This window comes from Nuphar pumila, chromosome 11 (assembly GCF_984573655.1).
Source record: "Nuphar pumila chromosome 11, dmNupPumi1.hap1.1, whole genome shotgun sequence".
Taxonomy (NCBI): domain Eukaryota; kingdom Viridiplantae; phylum Streptophyta; class Magnoliopsida; order Nymphaeales; family Nymphaeaceae; genus Nuphar; species Nuphar pumila.
This window is the reverse complement of record NC_143259.1, coordinates 5,174,536-5,188,408: the sequence shown is the minus strand read 5'-3', so window position 1 is coordinate 5,188,408 and position 13,873 is coordinate 5,174,536. Positions and strand designations below refer to the sequence as shown.

General features: G+C 37.5%; 1 protein-coding gene across 1 annotated transcript; it reads right to left on the bottom strand.

Moving 5' to 3' along the window:
• Nucleotides 1-4,618: 4,618 nt before the first annotated feature.
• Nucleotides 4,619-8,822, bottom strand: LOC149821728 (monocopper oxidase-like protein SKU5). The gene is made up of 9 exons (XM_089981671.1): nt 8,417-8,822; nt 7,065-7,174; nt 6,688-6,958; nt 6,456-6,594; nt 5,977-6,343; nt 5,503-5,868; nt 5,299-5,377; nt 5,020-5,219; nt 4,619-4,908 (listed from the first exon to the last, which is right to left on the bottom strand). Exons 1-9 carry the CDS (start codon nt 8,567-8,569, stop codon nt 4,794-4,796), a joined length of 1,800 nt encoding a protein of 599 aa, XP_089837797.1. The 5' UTR covers nt 8,570-8,822; the 3' UTR covers nt 4,619-4,793.
• Between the last annotated feature and the right edge of the window lie 5,051 nt (nt 8,823-13,873).

The following is a 13,873-nucleotide window of genomic DNA, read 5'->3' as shown; positions in this document are numbered from 1 at the left end:
ATTAGCGACGAAAAAATTCTCTCGCTAATTTTGTCGCTAATTAGCATTTTTTTTTAGTGTTTTGACGACGGAAAAGTGTTCTCGCTAATCCATCACTAATTAGCGAGAGATATTTCCGTCGCTAATTTTGCAAATATTTTGGATGTTAGCGACAGATAGTTTTCTCTCGCTAATCCGTCGCAAATTTACGACAGAAAAAATCCATCGCAAATTTTCATCGCTAATTAGCACTTTTCTTGTAGTGAAAAGATCAGATATTTGGACCTAATAATGATATATGTTTTGTATGGATCCAGGTTTTGACACGGTTAAATCTAAATAAGTAGAATGTTGGATATATATATATATATATATATATATATATATATATATATATATATATATATATATATATATATATATATATATATATATATATATATATATATATATATAGACTCCTACAAACCTAATAAATTTTGATATATATATATATGGATCCGGTAATAGATTTAAACTTAAATGTTCAAACTTATAGTTTGATTAAAGCATCGTAATTGGCTTTCTATATTTGGCATATCCAAATGATATAATGGATTTGATGCATATTTAAATTGGATTTAGGTATGAAATTTATGACGTACTTCATGATAAAAAAAAATCCTAGTTTGCAAATAACCTCATGATAGGGATATATCATGAAGGAGAAATCCAACTAGTGTATGTAAAACCACATGATGTCATGGCTTAATGCAAATATTTCTTAAGTGCAATGTATTAGAATAGTGAGAGTTGAATTTTACACATGCAAATGAAAATATTTATTTGTATATAATGATAAATAATTATTATAAATAATGCTCCTTATGATATGCTTGTATAAATGCATGAAGGAATATTTTGATTTCATACATAAAATACTAAATGATGTTAGTCAGTCACATTTATAACTATTTGGATCCAGATATACTGATCTAAAATGATCAGGTAGTAATCAACATGTAATATACATAAAAGTTGAGAGTATAAGCTGTGATAAAATTTTAAAAAAGTAAGAGTATTTGTCATGTTTGGCAAATCACATATTTATGAATTAATAAATTTTATATTATCCACTAGTGTGCATGCTTACGGTATAGTCATGAAAGAGGCAAAAAAAAACTTCATGACTATATGAGACCCACGTTATGATGTATTTATAGACGACATGACTTATTATGCAGTGAATGATGAATACTTAAAATCTATGACATGAAGAAAAAATAACTTAATTTATAAATAATATCATGATAAAGATATATCATGAAGGAGAAATCCAACTAGTGTATGTAAATCTAATAATGTTATGAGTGCAAAATATAATGCACTGGTTATGATAAAATAAAGGTGTTCACCCTATATGATCAAGTAAGAGATATTAGATCTTGGTATAGATCTAGTGAGACCAAATGAATCTCATTTGAAATCCAATAACCCATTTGAGTAGTGGGTCATTGAGATATGAGCCACCAAAATAATGGTGGAGCCCATTACACATTGAATTCTCTAACATATTTGAGAAACTAATAAAATGATTGAGACTGAATAATGGTTACCAAAGGAAGGTTAAATACTCTAGCACATGCTTTTATAGAACATACATTAAAGAAGTACAAAAATCCCCGGAAAGTAGACCATTAATCACTTCTCAATCATCTTCTCCTCAAGTCTTCTACACACGATCCTAAATCTATCCCAACATGGATGGAAAGGGGATTTGTTAGTTGCATTCTAAAACATGGGTTCATTTTGTATCTTCACCAGTTCAATTTCCCTGAGTAAATTACACTTTAATATTTTAGCCAGTTGCATTCAACAAAATCTGTGACACAAAAGCAGAGGCAGCTATGATTGACATCATGCACGCGTGAAAGGCACGGGGCAAAAGTTAGCAGATGATGCTAACAAGCACAAATCAGCTAAGACTGACACGAGAATAGACAATACCACAAGTGCAAAAAGTAATAGAGTTAGAACACAAAACTAACATAAATAGAATAGTGAACTGCCATGATAACAATAATAATTATTAAAAACAATACATTTTTTATCTTTTTTAATTTTTGTCTTGTGTCTTGCATTTTAACCCTTTTTGCAAGGGGTATTTATGACTTTTCGACCAGCTGCTGGGTTAGGCAACTCTCTCTTGTACACAAGTAGGGGTTAAACCTTTTTTCAAATCAAATCTGATTCGCTTGATCATTATTATTTAATATTTTTTTTATATCAAGTGTTAAGCCCATTTAGCCACTTTGTGTGTGCTTGAGTGTTCTAGCCCTTTAGTAGAACTATGCAATTATCCCATAGGTGAGTGAACTCATTCTTCATTAAAGTCATAGTATGCTATTACCCCCTTTGGAAAGGGGTATTTATGACTTTTGGACTAGCCGTTAGGCTGCCTACCTGCTAGCCAATTCAACGGCTACGGCTGGTTGGCTCTCTCTCTCTTTATCTCTGTTGTATGGGGGTGAAACCCCTTTTCAAATATGCTTCCCTTGATTATTATTATTTAATAATTATTTTTATATCAAGTGTTAAGCCCATTTAGCCACTTGTGTGAGTTTAAGTGTTTGATTTAGCCCTTTGGTAGGCTTATGCGTTTTATCCCATAGTAGATTGGTGAGTAAACACATTCTTCATTAAAATCATAGTATGCTATATCCCATAGTAGATTGGTGAGTAAACACATTCTTCATTAAAATCATAGAATGCTATTAATGTTTGAAGTACATTGTCTAGTACATAGAGGAAGTCCATGGTGACATAACAACCAGTGCAGATTGGCTTGATGAAAAAAATATATTTTTTATTAAATAATAATGAAAATAAAATCAAGAAGGGCAGTTGGCCCAGATGGTATACTTATCGAGGCTTGGAAATGCTTGGGAGAGAAAGGTTTAAAATGGTTGACAAATCTTTTTAACTTGATTTGGCGAACAAATAAGATGCCTAATGAGTGGAGGAAGAGTACTTTGGTGCTTTTATATAAGAATAAGGGTGATATACAAGATTGCACAAACTATCGTGGTATAAAACTCATGAGTCATACTATGAAACTTTGGGAGAGGGTGATTGAGTCTAGGTTGAGGAAGGTTGTCATGATATCGGAGAATCAATTTGGTTTTATGCCTGGAAGATCAACTATGGAAGCTATACATCTTCTTAGACAACTTATTGAAAGATATAGAGAGAGGAACAAAGATTTGCATATGGTTTTTATTGATTTAGAGAAGGCATACGATAGAGTACCTAGGGACGTTCTCTGATGGACAATGATGAAGAAAGGTGTTTCTCTCAAATACATTAGTATAATTAAAGATATGTATGAAGGAGTAGTAACCAATGTCCGCACTTGTGGAGACAACCAATTTTCCGATAACGGTTGGGTTACATCAAGGATCTGCTTTAAGCCCTTTCCTATTTGCGATAGTGATGGATGAGCTTACGAGATCAATTCAAGAAAATGTACCGTGGTGTATGTTGTTTGTTGATGATATTGTTTTGATTGATGAGTCTAGAGCTGGGGTTAATGCTAAGTTAGAATTATGGAGACAGACATTGGAAGCTAGAGGTTTTAAGTTGAGTAAGAGTGAGCAAGATATACCGGTGAATGATTATTTCAAATATTTGGGATCCATCATTCAAAAGTATGGAGAAATTGATGAAGATGTAAATCATAGGATAAAGGTTGGGTGGATGAAATGGAAAAGTGCTACTGGAGTGCTGTGCGATCGTAGAATGCCATTGCGGTTGAAGGGAAAGTTTTATAGGACGACTATTAGACCCGCTTTACTATATGGTACGGAATGTTGGGCTGTCAAGAAACATCATATTCAAAAAATGAGTGTAGCTAAGATGCGGATGCTTAGATGGATGTGTGAAAATATAATAAAAGATAAGATTCGGAACGAAGAGATTCGGAACGAAGAGATTCGTAAGAAGGTAGGTGTGGCACCCATTGAAAATAAGATGCGAGAGAATCGTTTACGATGGTTTGGACATATTCGGCGAAGGCCTAATGATGCTCCAGTTAGAAGGTTGGAGAAATGGGAAAATATATTAGTTAAAAGAGGTCGGGGTAGGCCTAAGAAGACTTGGATGGAGATGATAGGAAAGGATATGAATGCTTTGAACCTCACCGAGGACATGGCGTTGGATAGAAATGATTGGAGGAAAAGGATTCATGTGGAAGACCCAAAATGAATTTCTTTTTTGGTTCATATCGCTGACCCCAATTGTTTTGGGATGAAGGCGTAGTTGTTGTTGTTGTTGGGTTTACCCTTATTTATATACAACAAAGAAGAAAGAGAGAGCTGGCTTGCCCTTAGGCGGCTGTCCGAAAGTCATAAATACCCCTTGTAAAAGGGGTAAAATACAAGACAAAAAAATAATATTTGTAAAAAGGGAAAAAAGACAAAATGTACAATACATCTAAAAAATCATATATATAAATAAATACCCTTATCTAATGAATATATATTTAACAGTGAGAGCGTGCCATAAGAATTACAGAAAGAAGAAAGACGAAACGGTTTTATGCCCTCAAAAGATGTTATAAAGCTATTTATGTTACACAAAAAATAAAGAACTGGATCAGAGAGTAGAAAAACCATGTTAAGAACATATAAACACACAATCAGAGTCGAAACAAAATTCACATTCATCCCCACCCCATTGCTCAACCACCACAACTAACTGAATCAGAATTTGAAGGAAAAAAATAAATGAAAAAAATGAAAAAAGAAACATGACACGCGTTTTTCATGTTTTTTTGTTTACACAAGGAGAAAAATGTAGCCGACAATGACCAGGACTGAAGACAACAGTGTGATACCACGACCTCCAGCAACAAATGCAGTCCCTGCTGACGACTTATGATGTTCTTGCGGCCTAAACACAAAAATAAGTTATTCAAGAATATAGATCAATACCCATTTGAATATATATATATATATATATATATAAAACATGCTGGACAAGTTTGTCAAATTTCAAACTTACTTTTGCAAATGAGAGAGAGCACCACAGTAGAGAACATTATCAGGCATTGGCAGCTCAGTTTTGTTTGTCACCTCTGGATTCACGACTCTTATGTACACTTCCTGCCCAAGATACCAAGAATCCAGATTTTCTGAACGAAGATTCCATATACCCACATTGTCTAGTGAAACCAAAATTGAAGTCCATGCTCCAGGGAAGACCTGATCCAGTACAAACTTCATAAAGTGCTGCAATAACATGCATAATAAATCAATGATACATTTCATATGAACTAACTACCTGTGTAGTGCAGCGTGCAACTCCATCCCATTTGTTGTAAGTCCCCCTGCTATTCTCTGTCCACTCGCCATAGTCCATTCTGCAGTATGATTTGTTTTAATGAATTATTATTATTCATAATGAATGGAACTCTAACAACTGTCAGCACTTGAAAAGAAAACAAGAGAATATATATCTGAAAGAAGAGGAAGAAAGAAATCTTACCCAGCCACAAAAAAGGCATATCCATCCATGTGATAACTTTGAACTGAGGTGTCGTTGTTTTGCAATATAATTTCCATAAATCCCCTGTAAGTACCATTGATGAGAGATGTCCCCATTATGGATGCTCCATCCCTTGGCTTGGTCGGAAAGTCAAGATTGTATATTCCTTTCAGCTTGTACTGATCAGCTAGCCTCAAAGGAGTTGCTGGAGGAACATATGAGATGCCACTAAGGGCTGCCCGGCGCTTTCCACCTATAACTGATGGTGGTTTATTTTGCAAAACATACACTTGGCTAACATTGATTGAGCCATATCTAAATGAGCCCTGAGGATTTGGACGGGCAGCACTGGCTGAAACATTCCATCTATCCACAATATCCAACAATCCGTTCAGAAATGTGAAATATCAAGAAAAATCCCCATAGCAATCAAGAATTCATTGTAAAATATGGTTAAGGGATTGATATCCATACCTGATTGATCTGGCTTGGTTCATCGAAAAGTACTTGTCATAAAAGTCATCAGGAGGGCTTGGTAGAGGGCCACTTGCAGGACCTTTGGAATTGGAGTAATGCAAAATTGCAACACCAGTTACCCTTTGCCACACTGTTGTGTTCACAAACCGAGCACTCGCTACAATATAGTAATCACTACTGGCATTTTGATCCATGGTCACCAAGAATGAATAAGACTGGCCTACATGGATATCTAAGCTTGTATAATTTTGCTGAGTTGTGTATGATCCTTCTGTCTCCGCGAGATCCAAGTTATGGTTCTGGATTCGGAAGTTTAAACTAGTTGAGATACCAACATGGTGAACCCGAATGCGATATGTTTTGCCTGCACCATGACCCAAAGGCAGATGCCATCCAGAAACAAAATGATAAATGGCAAGAGAATACAGATGAACTGACAGAAAATGGGTACTATCTTTCAGTCACATAGTTATTACCTGGCTCAACGTTAATAGTCTCATAATCAATGCCTGCAGGAACAAAGGTGTCATTGTAACGGTAAGGACCTTTTCCATTGATGATGACTCCATCTGGCATTCCAAGCTCTTTCCCATCATCAAGGGCTTTTCTCAGATCCTTAAAATCACAGGAAAGGCAATGGTCACAACAAACTCAGAGACTGTTCACACAACAATTAGCATACAATTTCAACGAGTAGTCCTAACTCACCGTATGGTTTTTGTTATACCAGTCCGATATGAAAATAGTTATGTCGCCATCAGGTGTTCCGAAAGGCACAGTAACAATAGCCCTGTTATTAACAGTAAAACCTCCATAGCCACCAGCAGCTCTCTGAAAATTGGTACTGGGGAAGTAGAAAAAGCTCCCAATTTGATCCTTAACCTGGAATTGATAAGTCCAGTTCCAAGATGGAGGAATTGGACAGTTTGTGCCCAAGACACCATCTTGCCATGAATTTCGTCTTTGTTGTATTCCAGCCCTGTTCAACACAAGCAAAGGAAACATGACAATAGTCCAGCACTTGAACCCAGACATGTCGCCAAAAATGACGAACACAATGAAGTTAGTCTCCAGAAAAAGCTTACCAAGTTATAAGCAAAGGCTCATCCAAGTTATTTTGAACATTAATTACGACGTTGTAGTTTGTAGTCACGTTGACAAGAGGACCAGGAAACTGTCCGTTGATTGCAATCACCTGCATGCCATTTCTTAACCCTCATGAGACTCAAAGACAAACAACACAAAAGGCATCTGTCTGTACATATGTTTGTGCATGTATATCTGCTTGCAGCATTGACACTCTAGGACTTTTCCCTTGATCTTATACAATCCAATCCATCACAAAGCCAACTGACTGAAATGCCTTCACATAGACCAGTGGAGACACATACAACTAAATGATTTTTTTTTTGAGGAAACATACAACTAAATGATTTTGAAAACCACATTAAAAGAATTTTCTACAACCTACGAAGAAGCACACATATTTGGTGGATCATGTAATGGGAAACCAAATAAGGTATAATCTTCCATTTTAAGCTTTACCATTCCAACACAGTAAACCGAAAAATAAGAAGTGCTGCTTGGCAACACCACGACTGCCGATATACAGCATTCTTCTTTCATATCAGACTTGACATAGTAAAGTAAGAAACAGAACAAATGGCAAAAGATACTGCGTATCAGAAGATCAAACATTGGAAAGACTGCATTGAAAAAGCTAAACCTATGGATGCCATTATAAATTTTATAAGACATTATAAGACAGAAAACACTGCACATCAACTCCCATTTCCAGTAATTAAAGCCAAAGATACAATGAAAGCAGAAACACCCATTCATCTTGCTAATAAGCAGCTTTTTTGGCACTTACGCAGAAAACTAGAACAACCTGAGATATTTCATTCCGTCACATAGTACAATATTTCATTCCGTTACATAGTACAATGCCACGCATTATCCCAGTTTTCTGGATAAGTGGTTGCGTCCAAATACAGGCTAAACTTCAAAATATCTTTTGCCATCACGAAAGAAGATTGTAAAGGGGGGTTAAAAGAGCCAGCAACATATCATCATATCACGCACTGTGGGAAAAAGAACTTTCTGCGGGAATTGTTCATTGCCAGATAACCCAGCACAAAACAGAGGAGCACAAAATCTCAATAACAGAAGAGGCGCAATACCAACTGCCCATCTACTTGAGCAAGTAATAAGACAACAAATCGTGAAAAGAATTGTAGCATTTATATACATAGAAGGATCTTCTCCAGCTGAGCTCAGTGAAGTTAAGTGGCTAGGATTATGCACAATGTGGAGACACCCACCTACCAAAAGTAGCTACTACAACACCAAATGAAACCCACATTTTCCATTTTCCCATCAGTACCCATTAAGCATCTCTACAATCAGTGAGAGAGAGAGAGAGAGAGAGAGGAACCTGCTGTTTAACACCGAGAGGAGAGGCGGTGATGTAAGAGACATCCCAGTTGTAGAAGGCAAACGGATCTGCAGCCAAGCACACACCAACCAGGAGTAGCAGGTGAACCAACAAAGGAAGCACGGGGAGATGCCTAAATCCAACCACAACCATCTTCTCAAATCCAAGTGAAACTGCTATATTCTGAAGCACAACTGAGCTCTGCACTAACTCCGCACAGGGTCACTAACCCACTTCACTACATCACCGTAAAGGAATGTCCACTACAGAGAGAGAGAGAGCTCAAGCAGTGAGTGAGATAATGTCTGTGCAAGAGAGGGAGAGAACTCAAGCAGTGTGAGAATGAATGTGCAACTTTGGTTTTGTTGCCCTAAAAGACTTTCTCTAGAGAGAGAGAGAGAGAGAGAGTAGTTAGTGGGAAACAGATTCAGGAAGAGGGGAGACGGGAGGGACGCGTGGGCCCCACAGAGTTATGGTGAGCATAGCTGTCGGTCATATGCGGCGATTCAGGCGATGAGAGCGTGAGATGGGGTCAGGCTTTTTTTGCCAACCAATAGCCAGGCCACTGCACTCATTTCGGAGCCCTCTTCAACCCCCATTCAACGTTCCTATTTTTCTTATCAGAGGGGCACGTGCTTCCACGTCAACTGGGTCCCACTTTCTCTCTCTATACATCTCATTCTCTCTAACTGGGGTGCCACTTGAATTTAATTTTTTGACCAAAATAGCCGTTAGTTGCTTTTGCACTTAAAGTGGTTCAAGGTTCAACGTCTACCCAGGCCATTTTCTGCATCTCATGATAACATGGAGTATACTAAAATAAAGATTTTGTTGGTTGGTTAGGAAGGACAAGAGGACCAGTTCATGGACTTTCGAATTTTGAAACGTTCAAAGGTGGTGAGCAGCATTTTTTCTTTGGGGTTTGATGCTTTGAATACAGTTTCCTTTCTAAGTTTCATGTTTAATGTTTAAGCTTTTGGATAAATAGCCTGGCAATGAAAAATCTTGACTCGTACATTCCTGGTGGGGGCCGATTTTTCTTTTTTTAATTCAACCAACCGGCAAAACCAGCTATGTTTTGCAAGATTTAGATGCGGAAGAAAAGCTAAAAATTGTCTTGGCCAGATAGGTGGGCATATTATTGAGTTCATTCTTTCTCTCTCTCTCTCTCTCTTGTTCACGTGGACAGCTGCAGGGAAGTAGGTACTCATCCATGTGAAAATGTGAGGTTGGTTGTCTCCCTACCCTAAGAGGGTTGAGATTACTACCTGCAGACTATCTTCTATTCTGGATTTGGCACAGAATAGTGTAGATAAGGCTCTGTTTGGGAGCTGATATTTGTAGGGATTTGGGGGAGAGCGATGATAAAGTTGAAGGATAGGGAAGGATTGACATGGATTTCACATCTTTCCAAGGATGTAGTTGGAAAAAGGAAGTTGGCTTCTCAAATCTCCTCTTATTTTCCCCTCCCATTCCAAATCTGGGATACCAAATGGCAGAGATCGGTGGGGATTCCACGAACCTTCATTGCCGTTCCCAACACCAGCTCCCAAACAACGCATTAGTCACACCTACCCATTTGGTCCTAACGGGAATATGCTTCCACTAGTTTTGAGTGGCGTACGAATACCTACAAGGCTATAACTAGACTTATTTATGCTTTCCATAGCACGGCACAAACTTCACAGTAAATGTTCCTCTTAATTTCTCAAGAATGTTATGATCTATGACACTATGGGTTTATACTGGCACGCCTCTGCATGCACTCAGCAAAGCAGTCTTACACATCAAGTGGCACATCCATTATCAAGGGAAGATTACATTCTATGCAAAGTGGATATGTTGTGGGCCATAGATCTCCAATTTGATTGGCACACTTTACAGTGCACCCTCTTATGAACCAAACCAGGGATGAGTGACTGACATGGTATAGAATAATGGGACTAGAAGCATCGAGACAAAAACTTTGGACGCAACAAGGGTCATGTGTAAGGTAGTTAACTCAGGGATTACTCCATTTGAATTAACGTGTGGTAGGAAGCTTGTTTTTTGAAGCTCACTTTTAAACAGGGATGGCAGTGGCTGGGGGACAAGGTCTCCCCACCCCAGCCCTGTCTAAAAATTTTCCCCGCTCTACTGTCATCCCTACTTTCAAGTTGAAAATTATGAGAAACTCGATTCTCTTTTAGTGGGAAGCTCCTTCCTTCTTTGTTCTTGAGATCAATTTTTTTTTTGAAAGGCAAGCTGGGGGTTAGGCAGATCCGTTTACCTTACCACTGGGTTTTGAACCTACAACGTCCCACCACAAGAAGATGTGCACTTACAGTGCCCTACCAACCATGCAGAGCCCTCATTGGTAAATCGATTCTATTTTTCTTCGTTGATGTTTATCTCACTTCATATATTTTTCATATTAAAAAATAATATTTTTTATAACAGGCTTGCATATGTTGGTTTTATTATACTTGTGTTCATGCCATTTTTAATTTGCTTCAGCCCATGCTTCATATTGCTTTATAGGTATTTCTTTTGCATTTTTTTATGCAATTACATAATAGCTTCACAACCGCTTCTCCCTTTCTCTTAATGCTACTTTTTAACACTCACTTCTCTACTTTTAGCTTCCTGCCATTTCATTTCCTGATAACTATGGTCCAGACTGTAAAAGTCCTCAATTATTCACCCCGGACCACCAAAGACAGTTTTCCATTTGGCATAGATCAACCTCCAACAACTAGTATTTAAAGTCCTGGGCGAACATAGTGGAAGGGGATATCAGTAGAGAAGAACCCCCAACCCATTTCTGGCCTACAGAAGCATTGCCAGCAACGAGAAACCCCGGATTGCGATCGACCCATCCTGTTGGTTTCTTAAAAGGAGAGTCGAACGAATGAAACTTGAATCCCCCCCTGGTTTCCTACTTTAGCCTTATCCCCTATCCCCATAAATGCATCAAAGTCCATCAAGTACACCGGATCTCCATTAGAAAAATCACTGATCGGTTCTTGACACTAGGCAGTTTTACAACCAATGGCAAGTTAGAGGACCAGTGGAGTTGCTTGCTGGCAGGCATGTTAAACGATGATGAGATTTTTAGGATGAAAAAATAAAGGAAATTTTAGTGAGAATTAATATCATATTCCTTATGTCAAATATTACAATGCTTTTATACAAGAAGAAAGAAGAAAAAAACTATGAGATGAAAAATCTCATAATTTTAGGATAGCTCTTATCTATTGGTTATTTACAACAAACAAATCTCGATCACTTCTAAAATTTTAGGATATAAGAAACGGCAACCATGTTGTTGAGCATTTGGCTTATCTATAGCTTAACACATAACCAATTTGTGAGATAACGATTAGTTTATCTCTAACATGCTCCTCCTAAAGTTGGAGCGTGAAGATTAACGACGCCCAACTTGCACTTAAGCTTAAGAAACCGATCTCGTCTTAGAGGCTTGGTAAACATATCTGCACATTGTAGATTTGTGAGAACAAACTGAGTTTTGATTGAGCTATTCTAAATGTTTTTCCTTATGACATGACAATCAATCTCTATATGCTTAGTACGCTCGTGAAACATCGGATTTTCTTCAATATTTAATGATGCCTGATTATCACATAACATTAACATGGGTTGAAGATGTTTGATTCCTAAGTCGGTTAATAAATATTTCAACCATGTTAACTCACAAATAGAAAGCGCCATCAATCTGTATTCTACCTCGGTTGACGATCTTGATACAATTGTTTGCTTCTTTGTTTTCCAAGATATTGAACTCTTTTCCAACATAGTGCAATAACCCGAGGTAGATCTTCGAGTTTATGAACATGATGCCTAATCTAAATCACAATAAATGAATAATTGGAGCTTGTTATCGGATGACAATAGTATACCTTGGCCAGACGTGGACTTGAGATATCGCAAAAGCCTTTGTGCTACGTCAAGATGTGGCCTCCTTGGTGTATGCATAAACTGACTTAAGATATTGACATAATAGACTATATCGGGCCGTGTGATAGTAAAATATATCAACCAACTCACTAGTCGATGATAATGGCTCGGGTCATTCAATAGTTCTCCTTCCTCTGAATTAAGTTTCATATGTTGCTCCATGGGAAAATTCAACGATTTGGCTCCCAAGTATCTATGATCTCCAATTATGTCCAACGTGTATTTATGCTGAGATAAGAAAATTTTCTTGCTAGGTCTTGCCACCTCGATTCTCAAAAAATATTTAAGTGCTCATAGGTCCTTAATGCAAAATCCATTGTTTAGAAGAACTGTTAGTTGATCGATTTTCACAGTGTCATCTTCAATAATGATAATATCATTGACATATACAAGAGTAAATATACATCCATGCTTTGTGAAGTAGGAAAACAATGAATAGTCAACTTTAGATTGGGTAAAACCAATCCCTTTAAAGAAACTCAAAAATTTTGCAAACCAATTTTAAGATGACTGTTTGAGCCCATAGAGAGATTTGTTGAGTCGATGAACTCGTTGCTCTCCGTATCGGCTAAAACCATGAGGTAATTTTATGTAAATTTCTTCGTTAAGATCTCCGTGTAAAAATGCATTGTTGACATCAAATTGATAAAGAACCTAATTTTTTACGGCCACTATTGCCAATAGGCACCGAACAGTGACGAGCGTAGCCATGGAAGAAAATGTTTTGTAGTAGTCAAGTCCCTCTATCTGTGTGTAGCCTTTTGCAATAAGACATGCTTTATAATGCTCAATGGTATCACCAGATTTGTACTTTACCTTGTAAACCCATTTGCAATTGATGAGACGTTTACCTGGTGGAAGATATGTAATTGTCCAAGTTTGGTTGTCTTCGAGGGCTCGAATTTTGGTTGTCATTGCTTCCCTTCAATGAGCATACCCTATAGTTTGGGCAAAGGTTTGTGGTTCGGGGTTTTTGTTAATGGCTATAAGGAAAGCACAGTGAGATGGAGAAAATTTTCATATGTGAGGTAATGAATAGGAGGATACCTTATACCTTTCTGGTTGACACTTTGAGCTTCAGATGTGGACAAGCAAAATGCAACATAGCATTTATAATCCTTGAGATGAGTGGGTTGAGTTCTCTCCCTAGAGGATCACCTGATTGGAACATAGACAGATGGTTCTTATTGGGTCAAACTAGAAGGGTTTGGATTATGGAGAGGGAGGAATAAATTCAGATGGATTGGTATAATCTCGTTGAACTCGGCATGCTGTGATTTAGAGAATCTACTATAATGTCAGCATGAGTATTGGTTTCTTGGATTGAAAATGGACCATCTGGTGTAGAATCAAAGGAAGGAATGTGTAGGACAACATCTCCATCATTAGATGGTGCATATGTATCAGATTTGAATGAAAAAGTGTTTTCATGAAAGATCATGTCTCTACTGGTGAAAGTAATATGGGACTCAAGGTCACACAAAGGGTATTCAACTTGGC

Bases quoted from the DNA above. Each gene is read 5' to 3' on its own strand.
- LOC149821728 (XM_089981671.1), bottom strand. From the start codon at position 8,569: ATGGTTGTGGTTGGATTTAGGCATCTCCCCGTGCTTCCTTTGTTGGTT. The intron at 6,959-7,064 runs GTAAGCTTTTTC...TGTGTTGAACAG, and splicing joins GAGCCTTTGCTTATAACTTG to GGCTGGAATACAACAAAGAC. The intron at 5,220-5,298 runs GTAGTTAGTTCA...GTACTGGATCAG, and splicing joins TTGCACGCTGCACTACACAG to GTCTTCCCTGGAGCATGGAC.